Raw genomic sequence first — 22,297 nt, forward strand, 5'->3', positions numbered from 1 at the left:
ATTGTATAAGGGCTAGACATAGGGTCCTGCGAGCCTCAGTAGGTAGGCACTGTGCTTGTCTATACAGGAACTTCAGTTTGGCATTCGCTTTCTTTACTACACTGTTCCCTATCAATTCTCCTGACATGCATGGGTCAAAGGGGATTCCCAAATATTTTACTGATGAAACCAAAGTGATGGGCTCCCCATTACATTGAACATTAAAATTATTTACCCTTCTCAGTTTATGTTTCGTGCCAAAGAGAATGGCTTCAGTTTTCCCTAGGTGTAATGATAGTTTGTTGTCTACTAACCATTTGCTGCAGGACTCCAGTTCCAGTGATAAAACATTAGCAATATCTTGTGGGTCTTTACCTGACACTAACAGAGCACTGTCATCTGCATACAGTAGGAGTTTGCACTTGACACTGATAGGCATATCATTGACATAACATAAGAATAATAAGGGACCCAGAATACTACCTTGGGGAACTCCACATGTTATCGGCAGGGGTTCTGATTCTGTTTTGTTGATTTTGACTATTTGTCTCCTGTTGCTAAGGTAGGACTTAAACCAGTCTACAGAACCTATACCAATAGCTTGAAGTTTATTACATAATATATTGTGGTTGACAGTATCGAAGGCCTTTTGCAGGTCTAAGGTTACCATGCCTATGAGGTTCCCCTTTGACATTTCAGTTCTCAGGTAATCCATCAGATTAATAAGGGAGGTGTCGGTTGAGTAGGATCTTCTAAAGCCCGATTGATAGCTATGGAGAATGTTGTTGTCATTAAGGTACTTAACTACTTGAGAATACACCGCCCTCTCTAGAATTTTAGATATTATACTGAGTATACTAACAGGCCTATAGTTGCTTACATCAGACCTACTATTTTTCTTGAAGATAGGAGTGACTCTGGCCTCCTTGAACCCCTCTGGTACTGTATTAGTGGTGATTGATAGATTTATTATGTGAGCAATAGGGATTGACAGTTCAGAAGCACCATCTTTTAGGAACTTAGACGGGATGTTATCAGGGCCTGTGCTCTTAGTTGGGTTTAACCTGCTTAGTTCTTTTTGAATAAAGTCATGAGATACACTTACTAGTTGACAACTGTTTGGGGTTACCCCTTTATTGGTATAGTATGTTTGAAACTTATCAGAGTCTGTGTTAAAGGTATTTGATGCAGCTGGTAGTTTACTTACTAGTGTTGATGCAACAGATGTGTAGTAGGAATTAAAGCAATTTGCCACCTTAGATGTTTCGTGGCATACCTCATTATCGATAGTGAGTACTATGTTAGACCTATCTACTGGCTTATGGCTATACCCCAACTGTTTTAGTTGTTGCCAGAGCTTTCTGGGGTTATGCTTATACTCTTCAATTTTTGAGCAGTAGTGCTTTGCCTTTGCTCCTTTTATAAGTCTCTGTACTCTGTTCCTCACCCTTTGGAATTCATTTAGTGCTGCAATATCCTGTCTGTTTGCTTTAAATCTTTTTAGCAGCTGGTCTCTGAATTTCATATTATCTAATATCTCGGTATTCATCCAGGGTTCAGTTCTTCGTTTAATCCTAACCTCTTTAACTGGTGCAATATTATCAAGGATGGTAGTGAACATTGTTTTGAATTTTTCCCAGGCATCGTTTACGTCCGTGCAACTTGTTATCTCTGTCCAGTCACAATTGTGTAGCCTATTTACCAGTGTTTCTTTACTGTAGTTTCTAGTTGACCTCATTTTTATTGTCCTGTGTAGGCCTATCCTATCCCTAGTTATTTTCCTGGTGCAGTAAATGATGAAATGATCACTAAGACCTGTGGTAATGACGCCTGACTGACTAATGTTCTCAGAGCGGTTACAAAGTATGTGGTCAATTAGGGTGGCTGAGAACTGTGTGATCCGGGTTGGAGTATTAATAAGTTGAGTGTAACTATTTAATCCTAGAATTTGCTTATACCTTTTGCATAGCCCGTTATTTTGCTGCTGAAAACAGATATTGAAGTCGCCCAGTATTATTGTCTCGCAATTGTTTTCAACTCCGGACAAGACTCTGGAAAAGTCTTCTAAGAACTGGTCCTGGGTAGGAGGGCGGTAACTAGTTCCTACTAAGATGGGTTTGGTCTTAGGAAGCAGCACTTCAAACCATAGAATCTCCAGTTTATTGTTATTTAAATCAGGTCTTGGGTTGTAAGCTAAGTCATTTCTAATGTAGGCACATACTCCACCACCCTTTCTGTTCCTATCTAAGCGTTTTATATTGTAACCATCTATTTTGACCTCGTCGTCAGTCACCGTATCATCCAACCAAGATTCAGAGATGGTTATAACTGCCGCCCTAATTTTGTTAGCTAGAATCCTAATCTCTGCCAATTTAGGAAGAAGTGATCTTGCATTGACATGAATAAAGTGAAGGCCTGTTTTCATAAAACAATCATAATCATCAATATATGGTAATGGGTCATTTGTATTAAAATTTGGTAAATCAATGTCATCACTGCTAAAGGGTAACTGTGCCAAAGTGCATTTGTTACACACAAAATGAATTCTGGCACCGTTGCTATAATTGTACATACATCCATCATGCACCCACCCCTTACACATTTTACATAAGGTGCCTTTTCTGTTTTTCATGCGTACTTTAGTACAGTGTATGCACCTGTTTGGTAGTGTTTGAGATAATAATGGCTGTATTGTCTCACACTGACCTATGTATGCATTACATATGGAGTTAAGGTTATCATTCCTAGCTACTAGACCGTCATTATTGCCGTCATTTATCTGTCTGTTTTGCCTCTGCACAATAGTTTGAGGTCCTGGATTAATTTGGATATCACCACTTAAGAGCGCTACAATAAGAGCTGTGTGCCACTGTTTCTGTTTAGGTATGCGGTGTTGCCATACCTTGCGGCGATAGTGAGGTTTACTTTTCTGGTAGGATGGCAACTGTTGGGCTTTTACTGTCCAGGGCGCTGTTACTCCATTCACCTTTTCCAACCCCCATGACTGATTTCTTTCTTCATGGAATTGAAGAAGAAATATAAATATAATTATGCCAGCCTGTACCCCCCTAATGCCTGCCATTTTCACTCTTCGCTCTTTTACTCATATACAATAATATTTATTTCTCTTTTCCAGTCCCTAGTACACTTAGTATCTGCTTTAGCAATCACCACTGCATTACTAGTAAAATTTCCTCTTCAGAAACCATCTTCACTGCTCACTTTTCCCTTAACTTCACAACACCCTTACATTTAACCCCTTATTCACCCTCCCCTACCCACCTCACTTCACAGTCTGGCTTCACCAATTAACTTCTAACTCCTTTCCATTCTGGTAGACCAGGAAGGTTTAATCCATGGTTTTATCCTTCCAAATCCCCCTCAATTCCATTTATCGGGGGTTGTGTCGTGTTGTTGTCTCCTGACCTGTTTTGCTGACTCAACCATTTTTAAAACACTGAGGGGAGTAACACCACCTGACTTTCCTTGAGTTTATAGATATATTTGGCTTTTTCTGCTATGATTCTCTCACTGTACACTGGTCAGCTGAATATAGGTCAGCTACTAAAACATTAACCTTGACTATTTAACTATTCACTTCTTTCCCAAGACTGTCACTGAGGGATAACCGTCCTATACCTTGGAGTTTTATACTGTTGATTTGACGATGTCTCCTGTGTTTCCCTCTCGTTAGCACTGGTACAGGTGATATGATGGTGGTACAGATATGATGCTACTGTCAACAGATGAACGTCAGTAAAGATGAGAATTTCACTTCGCTAGTTGTACGTCTGGCAGTAGCGGCTGTTTGAATGCCGGTCAGCCATGTTTAAAGGCTCAAATCTTTCCCTCGTTTGGCACTGACGAAAAAAGTCCTACAGACCTGTCATTTCCTTGGAGATTTAGTTGATCAGGTTTTCTGCCATGTTGTCTTCCCGTTAAACACTGGTGCAGTTGATTTGTAGGTCAGTTATTTCACTGTAGTGGAAAACGTCTCATGTCTGGTTCACGTCTGGCAACAGCAGGTCTGGTACTTGAATGCCAGTCCCTCTTTTGTCATATTTAGTCCATTTCGTTGTCGTCACCGTCAGTTTTTATGTCACTATAGGTTCCTTGCATGTTGTTGCAGCAGTACTTGCCAACTTGGCCATCACTGGAGTTCGGATAGGCCCAGGGGACGGCAAGATGTAGGAGCAGCCTTGTTGCTGCTTGCTGCGGCTGAAGATGGCATCACTGCTGAAAAAGAAATAACTTACAAAATACTGATCATGTTGGCCTCAGAGGCCATAAAAGTTACTCAGAAAAAGAAAAATTGAAAAATAATTGAAAATAGTACATAAAAAAGTAAATAGAAAAATACCGGGTGACGGCAGTCGGCGATGTTACCATATGTTGTTCAATTTTGGCAAATTTCACACCTCCATATCTCGGTAAGTATTGACATTAAAATTTTTTTGTTTAGCCTATAATGTTTAGAAAAAAATACTCTATTTTTTCATATGAAAAAATAATTTTTTTTTTTTTTTAAATTTGGCCGACCCTGAGAACGAGTTTCGGAGAGGGCCTGTCGACCCTCAAAGGGTTATGAGAATTAAGAGTAAGACTGAGAATAGGATAGCAGATGACCAAGGAGGCTTTAGGAAAGGTAGGGGGGGTGTGGACCAGGTGTTTACAGTGAAACATACAAGTGAACAGTATTTAGATAAGGCTAAAGAGGTTTTTGTGGCATTTATGGATTTGAAAAAGGCATGTGATGGTGGATAGGTGGGGGGGGGCAATGTGGCAGATGTTGCAGGTGTATGGTATAGGAGGTAGGTTACTGAAAGCAGTGAAGAGTTTTTACGAGGATAGTGAAGCTCAAGTTAGAGTATGTAGGAAAGAGGGAGATTATTTCCCAGTAAAAGTAGGCCTTTGACAAGGATGTGTGATGCCACCGTGGTTGTTTAATATACTTATAGATGGGGTTGTAAGAGAAGTAAATGCGAGGGTCTTGGCAAGAGGCGTGGAGTTAAAAGATAAAGAATCACACATAAAGTGGGAGTTGTCACAGTTGCTCTCTGCTGATGACACTGTGCTCTTGGGAGATTCTGAAGAGAAGTTGCAGAGGTTGATGGATGAATTTGGTTGGGTATGTAAAAGAAGAAAATTAAAAGTGAATACAGGAAAGAGTAAGGTTATGTGGATAACAAAAAGATTAGGTGATGAAAGATTGGATATCAGACTGGAGGGAGAGAGTATGGAGGAGGTAAATGTATTCAGATATTTGGGAGTGGACATGTCAGCAGATGGGTCTATGAAAGATGAGGTGAATCATAGAATTGATGAGGGGAAAAGGGTGAGCGGTGCACTTAGGAGTCTGTGGAGACAAAGAACTTTGTCCTTGGAGGCAAAGAGGGGAATGTATGAGAGTATAGTCTTACCAACGCTCTTACATGGGTGTGAAGCATGGGTGATGAATGTTGCAGTGAGGAGAAGGCTGGAGGTAGTGGAGATGTCATGTCTGAGGGCAATGTGTGGTGTGAATATAATGCAGAGAATTTGTAGTTTGGTAGTTAGGAGGTGCGGGATTGCCAAAACTGTTGTTCAGAGGGCTTGGAAGGGTTGTTGAGGTGGTTCGGACATGTAGAGAGAATGGAGCGAAACAGAATGACTTCAAGAGTGTATCAGTCTGTAGTGGAAGGAAGGCGGTGTAGGGGTCGGCCTAGGAAAGGTTGGAGGGAGGGCGTAAAGGAGGTTTTGTGTGCGAGGGGCTTGGACTTCCAGCGGGCATGCGTGAACGTGTTTGATAGGAGTGAATGGAGACAAATGGTTTTTAATACTTGACGTGCTGTTGGAGTGTGAGCAAAGTAACATTTATGAAGGGATTCAGGGAAACCGGCAGGCTGGACTTGAATCCTGGAGATGGGAAGTACAGTGCCTGCACTCTGAAGGAGGGGTGTTAATGTTGCAGTTTAAAAAGTGTAGTGTAAAGCACCCTTCTGGCAAGACAGTGATGGAGTGAATGATGGTGAAAGTTTTTCTTTTTCGGGCCACCCTGCCTTGGTGGGAATCGGCCAGTGTGTTAATAAAAAAAAAAATTGTTTATACAGTAGTGTACTGTCTGTGGAGACAAAGAACTTTGTGCATGGAAGTGAAGAGGGGAATGAATGAGAGTACAGTGGAACCCTGAGTTTCGGCCATAATCCGTTACCGGAGATAGTCCTAAACTCGAAACGGCCAAAAGGAGAAGCAGTATTTCCCATAAGAAATAATGTATGTACAATTAATCCCTTACAAACCCACAAAAAAAAAAATACATTTTTTTAAAGAGTAACTATAGTTTTACATACACACAACACAGATAAATACATATACTATACAGTATACCCTCAGTTATTGGCCGTAATCCGTTCCAGAAGCTCGGCCTAAGACCAAAATGGCCGAAAACCTAAATAATATTTCCCATAAGAATTAATGGAAATACAATTATTCCATTACAGACAAAAGTATTCACAAAAAAAAAAAATTAACAATTACGTAAGTATTACATACCTTTATTCAAGGCTAATGCTGGCTTCTGGAAGATAGGGAGGAGGAAAGGAGGAGGAGTTAGTGTTTGGAAGGGGAATCCCATTCCATAAAGACTAGGTAGCAAAGCCTTCTCTGGAGTTACTTTCCCCCTTTGTCTTTTAATGCCACTAGGACCAGCTTTAGTCACTGGACCCCTGTCACACAAATTTGTCCATTGAGGTCTGTTTCTGGCATCTCTAGGATTTCCCTGAAGTGGAACAGGGTTTTGTCACTGAACATGTTGCAGATATGGCTTGTTTCAGCTTTGTCAGGGTGGTGTTTCTCTTGAAAAGCTTGCATCCTAGTCCACATTGCACACACCTCTTTAATCTCTGAAGAAGGCACCTCCTTCACACTCATCCTCCTCTTCTGCAGTCTGTTGCTGTTCAAGTTGAAGCTCTTGCAGCTCTTCAGTGGCTAGCTCTTCCCTGTGGTCCTCCACCAACTCTTCCACATCCTCGCCACTTGCCTCCAACCCTAGGGACTTCGCCAGTGCCACAATAGTCCACAAGGTCAGGGTCAGCCTCAAACCTTTCACAATCTCTCTTGGACACAACCTGGCAACAATTTTCTCCAAGCAGAGTTCAAAGTCCTGGAAGTCACTCTCTTCCAAGCCTTACCTATAATGCTTTTGCAATTGAGGATAGTGAAGTGATCTTTCCAGAACTCTCTTAGTCAACTGAGTGTCAGAGGTCACTTCAAAGCACTTTTCAAACAATGCTTTTGCGTAGAGGTTTTTGAAGTTAGATATGACCTGGTTATTTTAGTGCCAGAAATGCCTGCATTGTTTATACTGGAGACCCTATTTTGAAATTGGAATATTTGGAAATTTGTGTTAAATTGGTCAAATTACCAATTTCTGGTCATTTCCTTGGGTAGTTGAAATAGTTGATTTGGAGGTTTCTTGTGCTCGTTCGATAAAATAGAAGACATACTAGCAAAAGAGCTAAGAATTTGGTCTACTGGAACAATGTAATTAGCCTAAAATACGAGTCAAATTGGGCAAAAATCGCCAATGAATAAATAACACTGACATAGCAAAATTTGTGGAAGTGTAATTACGTAAATTTTTCCATCAAATTTTGTATTTTTTTTTTTTACCCTTCATAAGAAAAAAAAAAATTTCTTTTTAAATTCTTGGAAGCTGTGAACAAGTTTCATATCGGGGGTCTGGACAGTGAAAGGGTTAACTAGACAATTAAGAAATATTTTGCTTATCCAAGAATTACCCAGCCATTTTAATGCTACTTAGTTTGTCACTACTGTGTGATGTACTTTCCAGTTTAGTATTTCATAAAGAATGCACTCATTAATTTTTGTGAAATACAATTAAATTCAGTTTGTGTATTCTCTATTCTTGTACTGTATGTAATACTTTGGATATACAGGAATTTTTGTATCAGATGGTGAAGTGTTTATTCTGTATTTTCTTAATTTCTTCACAACAGGAGCCTACACAGCTGAACCTGTTTTTGGTAACTTCATCTAATGAATGTGAAGAATTACATGATTCTGTTTTGCGAGTCAGAGAAACCAGAGGTTGTGTGCCAGCTTTCTTGTATAGCGTTTCATGCATAACAGATGCAAGCTCTGGGGAGATTTACAAGGTGAGTATAACTAGTTAAATCTGAATAAATATATTTTGTACAGTACTCGTTATCTTGGCATATAAATCTGGTGTGGAGGGAAGGACGAGTGGGTGTCGTCCTTGGAATTGTTGGATGGAGATGGTAAAGGAGGTTTGTTTAGTGTGAAGGGCTTAGATGTCCAACAGGCTTGTATGAGCATGTTAGGAGTGAAGCAAGAAATTTTCATGATTTGTTATGCAGTTAGTGTGAGCAGGGTAACATATTGGGGTTCAGAGAAACAGGTTAGCCAGACTTGAGCCCTGGAGGTGAGAAGTACATTTCTTACATTCTGAAGGAAGTGTGGGGATTACGTAGTTTTGAGGGCTACCTGAACTGCGATGTTGGTACTCTTCTAGCAAATGGTGATTGAATGTGTGACTGTGAAAGTGGTTTCTTCTTTTATCATGCTACCCTACCTCAGCAGAAGGTGGCTGGAGCATTTAAAAAAAATTAGACCTTGAAAATATACCTAGAACGTTGACTGCACTTACAAATTTAATCAAGCTCCTAAATTACTTGTAATATTTGAAGACCTTTGAAATGTACTCTCAGGAATACAGGTGAAAAGAATACATCATAATTTATACAGGTCCGCCATCACAAATCCGGCAATCAGTTATTCGGTTCCTTCAGTTATTCGGCACTAATTTTGACTAGCACAATTTCAAATTTCCAGGGTTGCCAAACCAACCTGCTGGTACTGTTTGGTGGCGCTACTTGCTGCATAAGTCATTCCAATTTCTTTTTCTCCATTTATTGTTTTAACCTGCTTGCTTTTAGCCCTAGCCATGGTTCCAATGAATAAAAGAAATGCTTCTCATTATGTAAAGCACCTACACAGTACATTATCCATTAAAGATAAGGTGGCTTTGAAGCCACTGTTGGTTGTCATGAACTCAGTCTCATGATACAGGAGAATATGCTTTATTATTACGCTAATATCAACACGACAGCTTATTTGCCTATCACAATTGATCTAATATGACATAAGAAACAATTTAAATAACATAAAACATGTTAAATACTCCAGAATGAATAATATTTGGCATAACACCGAGCAGTTCGACAGAGTTATGAAGAGGATATGGTAAACAAATACCATTCTCCTATCCTTGTCTTGGGGGTTTATATTAGAAAAAACGGAGTATAGCACAGGGCTAACTATGATATACACTCGTACTCCACCATAAACATGAAACAAAAAAGTTATTTTCTCTCTATAGATTATCACACATAGCAGCATATGTGTAGAGAACCTAAAATAACCCCAAAAAAGTCAACATGGCTTACTTTTAGTACCTGGCTTGGGTTAGCCATACATGTATATGATTTTTGGTAAATATTCGATTCCTAGCCAGGGTAGAAACATTAGGTGTGTTTCTTTACACCTATTGTCTATGTTTACCCATCAGTAAATGGGTACCTGGGTGTTAGTCGACTAGTGTGGATGTTATCCTGGGACACTGACCTAATTTTCTTGAAATACGTACTCAGCATAACAAGTGCCTTTCTATACAGTAGTATGTCACTGATGTCAGCTAGGCCTGTATACCTTGTACATGTACGTGTAGTAAATAAAATTATTATTATATTATTATTATTATTTTCTCAGTTGTTTGTTGGGTTATCTTATTCAAACTTGGGCAATGTATGATGGAAAGATACTTCTTCACGTACACCAAAAATGAAAGAAATCAGACCATAAATAGCGGAATTCACTTCTCGGCCATTAGCGGTCACTTAGCGGTATATTTTTGTATGGTTATGGTTATATTCTCATTTTTTCGGTCTCATTTGATAGAATGAAAGATATATTACAGAAATAGATATGATTTTGATTGCTTTCATGACGAAAAGTACCTTGAAATTGCGCTCACAGTAGTGAAAATGTTCTATTCTTTAGCGAAGCTCGAGTAAACAAATGACATCACCGTCCAATACCTGTCCACCTGCCAGTCTAAATTCCAGTATGGAGTCAAGAATGGATTGACATTATTTATACAATTATTACAATAATGCAGTAGTCTGCATAACAGTAAATCATCATCATCATTTTTTTTTTTTTTTTTTTAATAAAAATTCCAAATGGTAAGCAAGAGTAATATAAGAGGGGCCTGTAGCCGTGACTAATGAACAGAGGAAATGTTATTTTAGTGCCAGGAATGTCTACATTGTTTATTCTGGACCCTATTTTGAAATTGGCATCTTGAAATTTGTGTGAAATCGGCCAAATTGCCAATTTCTGACCACTTTATTGGGTAGTTGAAATAATTGAATGGGTGGTTTCTTGTACTCACTTGACAGACTAGAAGTAAATAAGTTTATTCAGGTATACACAAATACAGTTACATAGATTATCATACATAGCAGTGTATGTATAGAGAACCTGGGATAACCCAGAAAAGTCAGACAGTGACTTATTTCCAGTACCTGGCTTGGGCTTGCCATATATGATTTTTGGTAAATATTTTTTTTTCTCGGTTGTTGGGCTATCTCATTGAAACTTGGGCAGTGTATGACGGACAGATGCTTCTTAACGTACAACAAAAATAAAAAAGACAGACGATAAATAAGGGGGTTCACTTCTCAGCCATTAGCCGCCTCTTTGCAGTATATTTTCGTATGGTTTTTATGGTTGTATTCTCATTTTTTGGACTCATTTGATAGAATGGAAGATATATTACAGAAATAGACATGATTTTGATTGCTTTCATGACGAAAAGTACCTTGAAAGAGTTTAAAGTAGCGGAAATGTTCAATTTTTGCCGATGTTCAATGAACTGTGTAAGTCAAGTTGGCTAATTTTATTAAGTGTATTCTAACCTAACCACTGTAATTCGGCAAACCCAGTAATCCGGCACACTACAGGTCCCAATGATGCCGGATTTGTGATGGAGAACCTGTACCTAGAAAATACTGGAGGGACTGGTCCTGAATCACCACGCAGACATTGCTCTATTAAAAAAAAAAAAAAGCAAGAGGCTCGGCATTATTATATATTATTATAATCATGGGGGAGTGCTAAACCCGTAGAATTATACAGCGCATGTGGGGGGGGATGGGAGGCATATAGGCTCAGTTCGGGGAACTGGAGCACAGATCCAATTCCCTAGATCAAGAGCCACTCACCAGCGTCAAGGAGCCTCCCTTGAGGGGAAGAGGCTCGGCAGACAGTGCAAAAATGTCCTCGGTGAAAAGCAGGGATGCTGTAAGTGTACTAAGAGATAATACATTAAGTGTAAGAGTGTCATGTAGGGGGGTATTGGACAAATGGATAATTGGGGAATATGGGAGTAAGGGATTATGTAGGCAGGGGATAGGCAGGCAAGGTGGTAGGAGAGATGATTAGCGGAGGTGGTAGGTAACATGAGGTCACTGGTGTTTACACCTTCACCTCTCATTACTCTACCCACCACACTACTCACCCTCTCACTACTTGAAATAAAATAATGAAAAGAGCAAATACAGTGGACCCCCGGTTAACGATATTTTTTCACTCCAGAAGTATGTTCAGGTGCCAGTACTGACCGAATTTGTTCCCATAAGAAATATTGTGAAGTAGATTAGTCCATTTCAGACCCCCAAACATACACGTACAAATGCACTTACATAATTGGTCGCATTCGGAGGTAATCGTTATGCGGGGGTCCACTGTAATGGGGACAGTGAATATTACTATTCCACTCAAACACAGTTTAGTATAAGTCCTTGTACAATAATATATTTGGGAACGGGAGTTTAGGTAAATGGGGATGGTACATAAAAGCATTGAGACAGGGAATACAATCAACTTCACGAAACAGAACATAACTTACAATATAATTCAGAGGACAGTTCACCACAGGAACTATCCATGCACTAGCCACAGGTCCCAAGACCTACACAGCCCGAGTACTGCTCCAAGCCAGTACTCTGCCCAGTGTCTCCAACAGTCTCTCCTCCTGAGACTCTCCAGCTCAGCTCTGCACACAGGCCAGAGCTCCGCTCAACTCTGCTGCTCAGAGCTCTGCATACAGCAGTAGCTCCGCTCGAAGTCTCCTTCCTTAGTTGTTCCTTGGGCTTATATTGTCCCGAGAGCACCCCCCCCCCACCCCCACAATGGGGTGTGCACCACGTGTTTTGACCCAACGCCGAATTCTGACGCGTCAAGAAAAAAAGACCTCAGACTTAAGCCGAAAAGGTGTGACTGACGGACATTTGCCAAGGCAAGGTGTGACCATATAATTGGTTAAATTAGGTCTCCCCAGAGACCTCACAAGCCCAGCTGAACTACATCACAAGAGGCCCCAAGTCTCAATTACTAAGGGGGATTGCCAGTAGACCCCTGACTGTCTTCAAGAGAGAAATTTGTGTTCCTTAAGTTCTCTTCATGATTTTCCAGGCTGTTGTTCATATATCAAACTGTGTGGCCAACAGTAACAGCCTGGTTGATCAGGCTGTTACTGCTGATTTACCAGGAGGTCTGGTCTTGAAACATTCTTCATGTATCCTTTGGGTAAACATCCAGTTGCCTTGTGTGAGCACATCATATTAGATTGACTAGAGAAAAGTGGTTTTTATGACTTGAAATTCTGCTGGATTGTGAGCAGGGTCTTACTCTTGGTAGTGGTGAAGGTAATGCCTGCTCTCTGAAGTGGGGGGTTGGGATGTTCCAGTCAGTGAGTAATACGAATTGTGTTGTCAGCAAAATACAGTAGGACCCCGCTTTATGGTTTTTCGTTAATACGGACATTTCAAATTATGACCAAAACTCGCCCCTCCCTCCTACCTGATTTGCTAATGGAGTCTTCCTGCACCACTGGTGAATATAGGAAAGCCAGTGGCATTAGGTGACAAGCGTAACAGGCATAAATCAGCAGGAAGAGAAAAGAGAAAGGAGGGCTTCTGAAAATATATTATACTAATAGTCGTAGTCCGAAAAATAAGATCGATGAATTGAGATTAGTTGCAAGTGCGGGAAACATTGATGTTTTTGCTGTAACTGAGATGGGGTTTAATATGAAAAATAGGGACATGCCTGCTGAATGTCACATTCAGGGTTTTAAATTGTTCAAAGTTGACAGAAGTATCGGAAAGGGGGGTGGGGTGGCACTCTGTCCGAGTTTGTTTAAACTGTTACACAAAAACAGGTATAAAGTCTGAATTACATACCAAGTCTGGGTAGAATTTTCAGAGGGGCACGAAAAATTGATTTTAGGTTTGATATACCGTCCCCCAAACTTGGATGGTGACCAAGGAAGACTACTGTGAGAGGAAATTGTTAGGGCCACAAGCATGATAATGTTGTAATTCTAGGGGACTTTAACTTTAATCAAATTGATTGGAATTCATTGACTGGGAATTTACAATTTAGCGACTTATTAGAGGTAGTTCACGCTACATTTCATCACACAAGCATATAAAAACGAGCACTTAACCACAGTTAACAAAATTACAACACTATACGCATAACAACGAGGTAGCCTAGCATTACCAGTTTGTTACAAAACATACAAGGGGGAAATAACCTGCTTGACTTGGTTTTGGTAAACAAGGAATCCCTTGTTAATAATTTAGAAATCTCAGAGGAACTTGGCACAAGCGACCACAAATCAATTACCTTTAGCATTGAATGGTAGTAGTATAATAGTAGGGATGACTCAGTAACAGTCCCAGATTTTCACTTAGCAGATTACAATGGTGAACGAGATTATTGGTAATGCTGCAAGCGGGGTGTGAATTATAGATGTCTTCGGAGGCTTCTTACTTTATTTGTAAAGTAGTGGTGGGTACACAGGCTTGTGTGTTGTGCCCATGGCCCGGGTAGGGCCATGCCCACGAGAGGGAGAACTAATAGGCCTTGTGTCTTGCTGCTAGGCCGCTGTGTGACTGAGAGAGTGTAGGCCCAGCATCCCACAGACCTGGGCAGGCCCAGAGGGCAGCACTTTAGTGGCGCGAAATATGAACTAAGCTGGCGGACAGCATAGGCTGTCTGCAGACAGTACAGGCTGTCTACATACGCTCGGCCACCTACCTCGCGTTGGGACTGGTAAAAAAAACTCGCTCTCTCTCTCTCGTAGGAACAGGGCACAGAACACAAAATAAAAACATATTTATACATATGGACATGGAAAAAAAAACTTCCTACAGGGAGGGAAGAAAAAAACGTGGGGTGTGCTAAACATCGTGGTCGTAGGCAGTGAGCGTCGATGGGCATCGCTGCACACCTTCCTGCGTCTGGACAGATACTGCAACACAGGAGACATTGCTGCGGCTGAGCTGTGATGTAACAGGTTACGGTCTCCTCTGGAACGGTGAAGCAGTCATCGTAGGAGTCGCTGCAGGTTTTCACTCAACCTGGGGCACGACATGCTGGTGCCCTCGAGTGAGGCGTCGTCAAAACTCGGCAACTGGGCAGGACCTCTGGCAAGTGACTCAGGAGGACACTTCTTGACTGGTACTATCGCTGGGCTGTCACTGCCGGCGAGTCGTGGCAGAGACAACTGGGCGAAACATCTGGGAGTCGTAACATCATACACCAGACTGCAGTGAGCGAGCTAGCAGTCAAAGTGACATCTTTGTGCAGGCTGCTCACTGAAGCTTATGACACAGAGCCTGCCGACAGGGCTAACTGCGGCTTGACGAGTGTCATTCTCTCGGCAGTTGGAGTTATAGCAGAGGTTAGTCTAAGCATCCCCAGACTTGTTTCTCTACATAACCACTCTGAAGGTCTGGCGGTGAAGTGAAACAAATCTCTATGGGAATCGTAGCAGGTACGATTCTGCAGAACATCTGTGAGCGACGAGCATAAGAGCTTTCTGTACACGGGGACTCGGGCTCTGGCTGACTGATATCAGCTGTCAAACGCGCTGGTCACACTGGGTGACTAACACAAGGTGCTACACAAGGGTCTGACCGCAGACCTCACTGGACATATGGAAAACTTTACACACACCCACGGTGCGGTACATGGCTTAACTAGCAAATGGTGCTTTCCTGTGCGCAAAATTGACACTAAGCTATACATTAACATGTGAGAACACTGACTGAGAGGAATTAATTAACACACGACATATATCTTCTCTCAATCTTCTCGACAATACTGGCATATTTACTTAAGCACTCGATGTGACATGTGATGTCAGGCGTGACGTCAGCAGACATCTCGAGGTGATGTCAGGCAGACATCGTGACGTCATGAAGTCGGGCAGCATCGTCAGTGACGTCAGCAGCATGGTGAGTCACATGGCTCGTAGATCCGCGTGGCGTCGTCCACACCTCACGTGGCTTAGTGATCCACATGGCTTGCTGATCTATGTGGCATGCTGATCCACGGGACTTGTTGATCCACGTGGCTTGCTGATCCACGTGGCGTCGAGTGGCCTCGGATACACAGCACTGGCAAAGAATCCACACGAAAAACAGCAGAAAACACAGCAGAGGGAGTGGGCAGTGGTGAGTGTATGGTAGACGGGTGAGCGTGAGTAGGGCGAGCTTGGGCAAGACGAGGAAACGGCTACTTCCTCCTCCTCCCCCACCCACAAACACACTGGATGCATAAATCACCACAAAACTCACCTCTGGCTTGCTGAAATAGCTGTGCTGAGCTGAACAACAGCAGCAGAACATACAAGTGACGCTGAACACGTGACTTGAGAAACGGCGTGGGACGCTGTAGCGTGGGGTCACTTATATTTCTCAAAGAAATTCGTCAATTTTCGGCTAGATCCTGCTTGTACCTGTGTCTGGATGCTGAAACGTGCAGGCACATCAGGATAACTCGTTGAAAGATGGATGGGGTGATAAAGTGAAGATGACTTCATACCTCTTCCTTCCTCTCTCCAGGCAAACACAACTGCTGCGACCACCGCTGCTACCAATGTGAACATGATTAATTGGTATTTCTGCAGTGGCATGGAGTCAATTATAGGGCTGCGAAGGGTTCTTCTTGCTTTGCAAATGCCGTAGGTGGGTATACAGGCTTGTGTGTTGTGCCCATGGTCCGGGTAGGGCCATGCCCATGAGAGGGAGAACTAATAGGCCTTGTATCTTGCTGCTAGGCTGCTGTGTGACTGAGTGTGGGCCCAGCATCCCACAGATCTGGGCAGGCCCAGAGGGCAGCATTTTAGTGGCGTGAAATATGAACTAAGCTGGCAGACAGCATAGGCTGTCTGTGCAGACAGTACAGGCTGTCTACAATGGGCTTAGAGAACATTCATCTGTTGACTGGGGTAACGAAGAGAGCTATCAATACGAGAGATTTCTAAACACTATACATGCTGCCCAAAGAACATTTATCCCATATTTAGAACACAAGAACATAAGAGGATCACTGCAGCAGACCTCTTATGTCCTTTCTGAATCAAAACTTGTCTAATATAAATCCATTACTGCAGGTTCTCTCTTGAAGAGACCTTGTTAATATCCCCTTTATTAATACCCATCCTCCACTTATACACTTCGATCATGTCTCCCCTCATTCTTCGTCTAACAAGAGAATGTAATTTAAGAGTCTTCAATCTTTCTTCATAAGGAAGATTTCTAATGCTATGTATTAATTTAGTCATTCTACACTGAATGTTTTCTAACGAATTTATGTCCATTCTGTAATATGGAGACCAGAACTGAGCTGCATAATCTTGGTGAGGCCTTACTAATGATGTATAAAGCTGCAGTATAACCTCTGGATTTATGTTGCTTACACTTCTTGATATAAATCCCAATAATCTATTTGCCTTATTACGTACGCTTAGGCATTGCTGTCTTGGTTTAAGGTTGCTGTTCACCATAACCCCAAGTCCTTTTCTCAATCTGTATGGCTAAGTTCTACATAATTGTTTCAAACGTAGTTACCAGGGAACTTAAGGAGGATTTAGACAAACTCAATACCTGGTCAGAAAAGTGGCAGATGCAGTTCAATGTAGATAAATGCAAGGTTCTGAAGCTCGGGAGTGTCCATAACCCTAGCACTTATAAGTTAAATAATGTAGAACTTAGCCATACAGATTGCAAAAAGGACTTGGGGGTTATAAGAACATAAGAACGATGGAACACTGCAGAAGGCCTACTGGCCCATGCGAGGCAGGTCCAAGTCTCCTACCGGCTTAAGCCAATGCACCCAACCTAGTCAGGTCAGGTCACATTGACTTAAGGGAGGAACACGGCAACCGACCTGGTAGCACAAGCTATCAGGTCTAACTCACACCCACCCACTTCTACTCATGTATTTATCCAACCTATTTTTAAAGCTACACAACGTTCTGGCCTCTATAACGGTACTTGGGAGTTTGTTCCACTCATCCACAACTCTATTACCAAACCAGTACTTTCCTATATCCTTCCTGAATCTGAATTTTTCCAACTTAAAACCATTGCTGCGAGTCCTGTCTAGGCTAGATATTTTCAGCACACTATTTACATCCCCTTTATTTATTCCTGTCTTCCATTTATACACCTCAATCATATCCCCCCGAATTCTACGTCTTTCTAGAGAGTGCAGTTTCAGGGCCCTTAGTCTATCCTCATAGGGAAGGTTTCTGATACATGGGATCAACTTTGTCATCCTCCTTTGTACATTTTCCAGAGAATTTATATCCATTCTGTAATACGGTGACCAAAACTGTGCAGCATAATCTAAATGAGGCCTAACCAAGGATGTATAGAGTTGAAGAACAACCTGAGGACTCCTATTATTTATGCTTCTTGATATGAAGCCAAGGATTCTATTAGCTTTATTGCGAACACTTATGCACTGTTGTCTTGGTTTCAGATTACTGCTAACCAGAACTCCTAAATCTTTTTCGCAATCCGTAATATTAAGATCTACATTATTTAGTTTATATGTGGCATGGTTATTGTCCTGTCCAACATTTAGAACTTTGCATTTGTCTATATTAAACTGCATCTGCCACTTCTCCGACCACTGCATCAGTCTATTCAAATCTTCCTGGAGTGCTCGAATGTCCTCGTCAGAATGAATTCGACGGCCTATTTTGGTGTCATCGGCAAACTTGCCGATGTCGCTCTTTATGCCCTCATCTATGTCGTTTATGTAGATTGTGAACAGCAGGGGGCCCAACACTGACCCCTGTGGAACACCGCTCATGACGCTTCCCCACTCTGATTTCTCCCCATTTATGCAAACTCTCTGCTGCCTATTTGTCAACCATGCCTCTATCCAGGAAAAAATCTCTCCTCCTATTCCATGTGCTTTAATTTTCCTCAATAGTCTCTGATGTGGGACCCTGTCAAAAGCCTTACTGAAGTCCATATACACAATATCATATTCATTACCATGATCTACCTCCTCAAATACCTTAGTGAAAAAAGTTAATAAATTCGTAAGGCAGGAACGCCCCTTTGTAAAACCATGCTGAGATTCGTTGATTAATTTATGCTTTTCAAGGTGGCTACGAACTGCCTCGGCAATTATTGATTCCATAAATTTTCCCACTATGGAGGTTAGGCTTATTGGTCTATAGTTCGAAGCTAAGGACCTGTCACCTGTTTTGAAAATAGGTATCACATTTGCCATTTTCCACTTATCTGGCACCATGCCAGTTTGTAGTGATATGTTGAAAAGATTAGCCAAAGGTGTGCTAAGCTCCTCTTTACATTCCTTTAGAACCCTTGCATACAGTTCATCAGGGCCTGGGGATTTGTTAGGTTTTAATTTATCTATTTGCCTAAGGACCATGTCACTTGTGACCCTAATAGTGCACAGTTTATTATCGTCCTGTTCTACATAATTTATCATTACTGGAATATCGCTGGTATCCTCCTGTGTAAAAACTGAGAGGAAGTATGTGTTAAAAATTCTACACATTTCCTTATCACTGTCAGTGAGCTGACCTGAGGAACTTTTGAGTGGGCCTATCTTGTCCCTGATCTTACTTCTGCATACCTGAAAGAATCCTTTTGGGTTAGTCTTCGATTCTCTTGCAACTTTAACCTCATAATCTCTTTGCTTTTCTAATTCCCTTTTTTATTTCTCTCTTTAACTGAATATATCGATTTCTCAATTGCCCCTCTCCTCTTTTGATTTGCCTATATATGCCTCTCTTTTGACCAATCAGATATTTTAATCTATTGTTCATCCATTTAGGATCATTTTTGTTTGATCTGATTTCCCTATTTGGAACATAATTTGACTGAGCAGCTAGAACTATGCCCTGGAAAGCATCATATCGGCAACCATCACCACCTACCTGACCCTTAGTCAGGTCATTCCAGTTCAGCCCACCTAAGTAATTTTTCAGTCCTATGAAATCAGCCAAGCGAAAGTCAGGGACGGAGACTTGATTGCCATTATTAGGGGAATTCCATGATATATTAAAACTGAGTGATTTGTGATCACTTTCCCCAAGCTCATCATTAACCTCAAGATTATTAATTAGTGTTTCCCTACTGGCAAGAACCAAGTCAAGGAGGTTATTTCCCCTAGTTGGCTCTGTCACAAACTGTTTTAAAAAACAATCCTGGATTGTATCAAGAAAGTCACCTGACTCTAAATTTCCTGTCAAATTGCTCCAGTCAATCTGTCTATAGTTGAAATCTCCCATTAGCACAACATTTTCGTATGTAGATGCCTTACGAATTTCGTCCCATAGAAGTTTACTGCACTCCCTATCAAGATTTGGGGCCCTGTAAATCACACCCAAAATTAGTTTTTCTCGGCCCTCGAGAAGCTGTAACCAAACAGATTCAGTGGCTGACGCTTCTAATTTAATATCTTGTCTAACACAACAATTTAAATTGTCTCTGGCATACATCGCTACTCCACCACCTTTCCTGTTGACCCTGTCAGTGTGGAATAATTTATAGCCTTGTATGTGACATTCAGAGGGCATCTCTCTATCTTTCAGATTGAGCCAGGTCTCTGTTATAGCAATAATATCTATGTTTCCTGCACTTGCAATTAATCTTAGCTCATCTATCTTATTTCTTACACTCCTGCTATTAGTATAGTAAACCTTAAGGGAGCTAGTCCCTTGCTGCCCTCTGCTGTCCCCCTTTGTTTGCTGACCTGATCTATTGTCTTTATTTATAACTTCATGCTGAATGCCTTTTATACATTTACTGTTTCCAACCCAAGTGTTGCAACCTGCTTGTTTCCCACACACACCCATACCTCTATCTTCCATCAGTTTAAAATCATAGGCATTTCACCAATGGCCTTCTCAATCGAGTCTGCAAGTGCTACCACCCCAGCCCCAGAGAGATGTACCCCATCCCTTGCATACATATCATGTTTGCCATAAAAGTTGTTCCAGTTGTCAATGAATGAGATTGCAAGTTCCTTGCAGTATCTGTCTAGCCAGCAATTTACACCAATTGCCCTAGACAACCATTCATTTCCTACTCCCCTTCTAGGCAAGATGCTACATATGATTGGGATCCCTCCCTTAGACTTAATGAAATCTATAGCTGACCTGTACTTATCTAGCAGCTCTTCTCTCCTACCCTTCCTAATATCATTTCCACCAGCACTGAGACAGATAATGGGCTTGTTCCCATTACCTGACTTGATATTATCCAGCCTGTTGACAATGTCCCCAACACCAGCTCCAGGGAAGCACACACTATCTCTCATCTTCTTATTCCTATTACAAAAAGCACGGTCAATATATCTTACCTGAGAGTCACCAACCACAAGAATGCGCTTACCTCCATTAGCAGGGGCAGTAGTACCCTTACCTTCACTGGCCACTGAAGTACATTCATCCTGAAGAACAGAGAAGCGATTTCCTACCTTCAGATCTTCACTCTTAACTTTCCTTACTCTGATGCGCCTTCCATTACTGTGAACCACTCGCCACTTGTAGCAGGTGCTGGACTGCACCTCACTGCTGGTAGCCGTTGCTACCTCCCCAACTACAGCCTCACAGCGAGAGACAGACTGCACCTCACTGCTAGAAGCCTCATTCCCCAGAACTCCAGCCACCTCACACTCTCTCCCAGACCCATTGAGGTGGACCTTCAGCCTCCTAATCTCCTCCTGGAGAAGCAAGACCTCCTCCTTCAACTCTCCAACCTCAATTTTTAAAACACTGCAGAAGCAAGCCATGCTTTGTAACCGTCCACACTAATCCCCAAAGCAGCTCAGGGTCTGTGACCTCACGTGACGACTGACCACTGAGTACTGACGACTGACCACTGAGTACTCACTGACCACTGAGTACTCCGATAAGCAATAACCTTAAACCAAGACAGCAATGCCTAAGCATACGTAACAAACAGATCACTGGGATTTATATCAAGAAGTGTAAGCAACAGAAGTTCAGCGGTTATATTACAGCTTTATATGTCATTAGTAAGGCCTTACCTAGATTATGCAGCTCAGCTCTGGTCTCCCTATTACAGAATAGACAAATTCGTTGAAAAGCATTCAGCATAGAATAACTAAATTAAAACATAGCATTAGAAATCTTCCTTATGAAGAAAGACTGAAGACCCTTAAATTACATTTACTTGTTAAATGAAGAATGAGAGGAGACATGATCGAAGTGTATAAGTGGAAGATGGGTATTAATAAAGGTGATATAGAAAAGGTCTTGAGGATATCTTTCCAAGAGAGAACCCGCAGTAATGGATTCAAATTAGACAAGCTTAGATTTAGAAAAGATATAGGAAAGTATTGGTTTGGAAATAGGGTAGTTGATGAGTGGAACAGTCTACCTATTTAGGTTATTAAGGCTAAAACCTTGGGTAGTTTCAAATTTAGGTTGGATAAATGCACGAGTGAGAGGGGTTGGATATGAGTGGGACTTACATATGAGTGGATAGAGTTAACATAGCTTATTTCTTGGGTGGCATTGAAAATTGGGTTGGCCAAATGTTTTGTTAGTGAGCTGGATTGTAAAGGACCTGCCTAGTATGGGCCAACAGGCCTGCTGCAGTGTTCCTCCTTTCTTATGTTCTTATACCAGACCCTCAACCCAGCACTTCTGAGGTGGCTAATGTGGCCACAACAGACCCTCAGCCCAGCACCTCTTGAGTTGCTAGTTGTTACTACCCAAAGGCAACTCCGCAAGAGGAAGTTATCATTTTCCATGCGTTATAAGAACATAAGAAAGGAAGAACACTGCAGCAGGCCTGTTGCCCATTCTAGGCACGTCCTTTACAATCCTTGCCACTAACAAAATATTTGCCCAACCCAATTT

General features: G+C 41.6%; 1 protein-coding gene across 5 annotated transcripts in view; it reads left to right on the plus strand.

Annotated features, from left to right (window-relative positions):
- LOC128684957 (uncharacterized) overlaps positions 1–22,297 on the plus strand; it is a 124,593-nt gene that overhangs the window by 51,252 nt on the left and 51,044 nt on the right. For 4 of the 5 annotated variants that reach the window (XM_053771467.2, XM_070087087.1, XM_070087074.1 and 1 more), the window contains one exon: positions 7,977–8,135. The exons of the other annotated variant lie outside the window; for it this stretch is intronic. In XM_053771467.2, the coding sequence (XP_053627442.1) occupies positions 7,977–8,135 (159 nt within the window). The remainder of the gene's footprint in view (positions 1–7,976; positions 8,136–22,297) is intronic. 5 annotated transcript variants of the gene reach the window in all.

The sequence above is a fragment of the Cherax quadricarinatus genome, chromosome 2 (assembly GCF_038502225.1).
Source record: "Cherax quadricarinatus isolate ZL_2023a chromosome 2, ASM3850222v1, whole genome shotgun sequence".
Taxonomy (NCBI): domain Eukaryota; kingdom Metazoa; phylum Arthropoda; class Malacostraca; order Decapoda; family Parastacidae; genus Cherax; species Cherax quadricarinatus.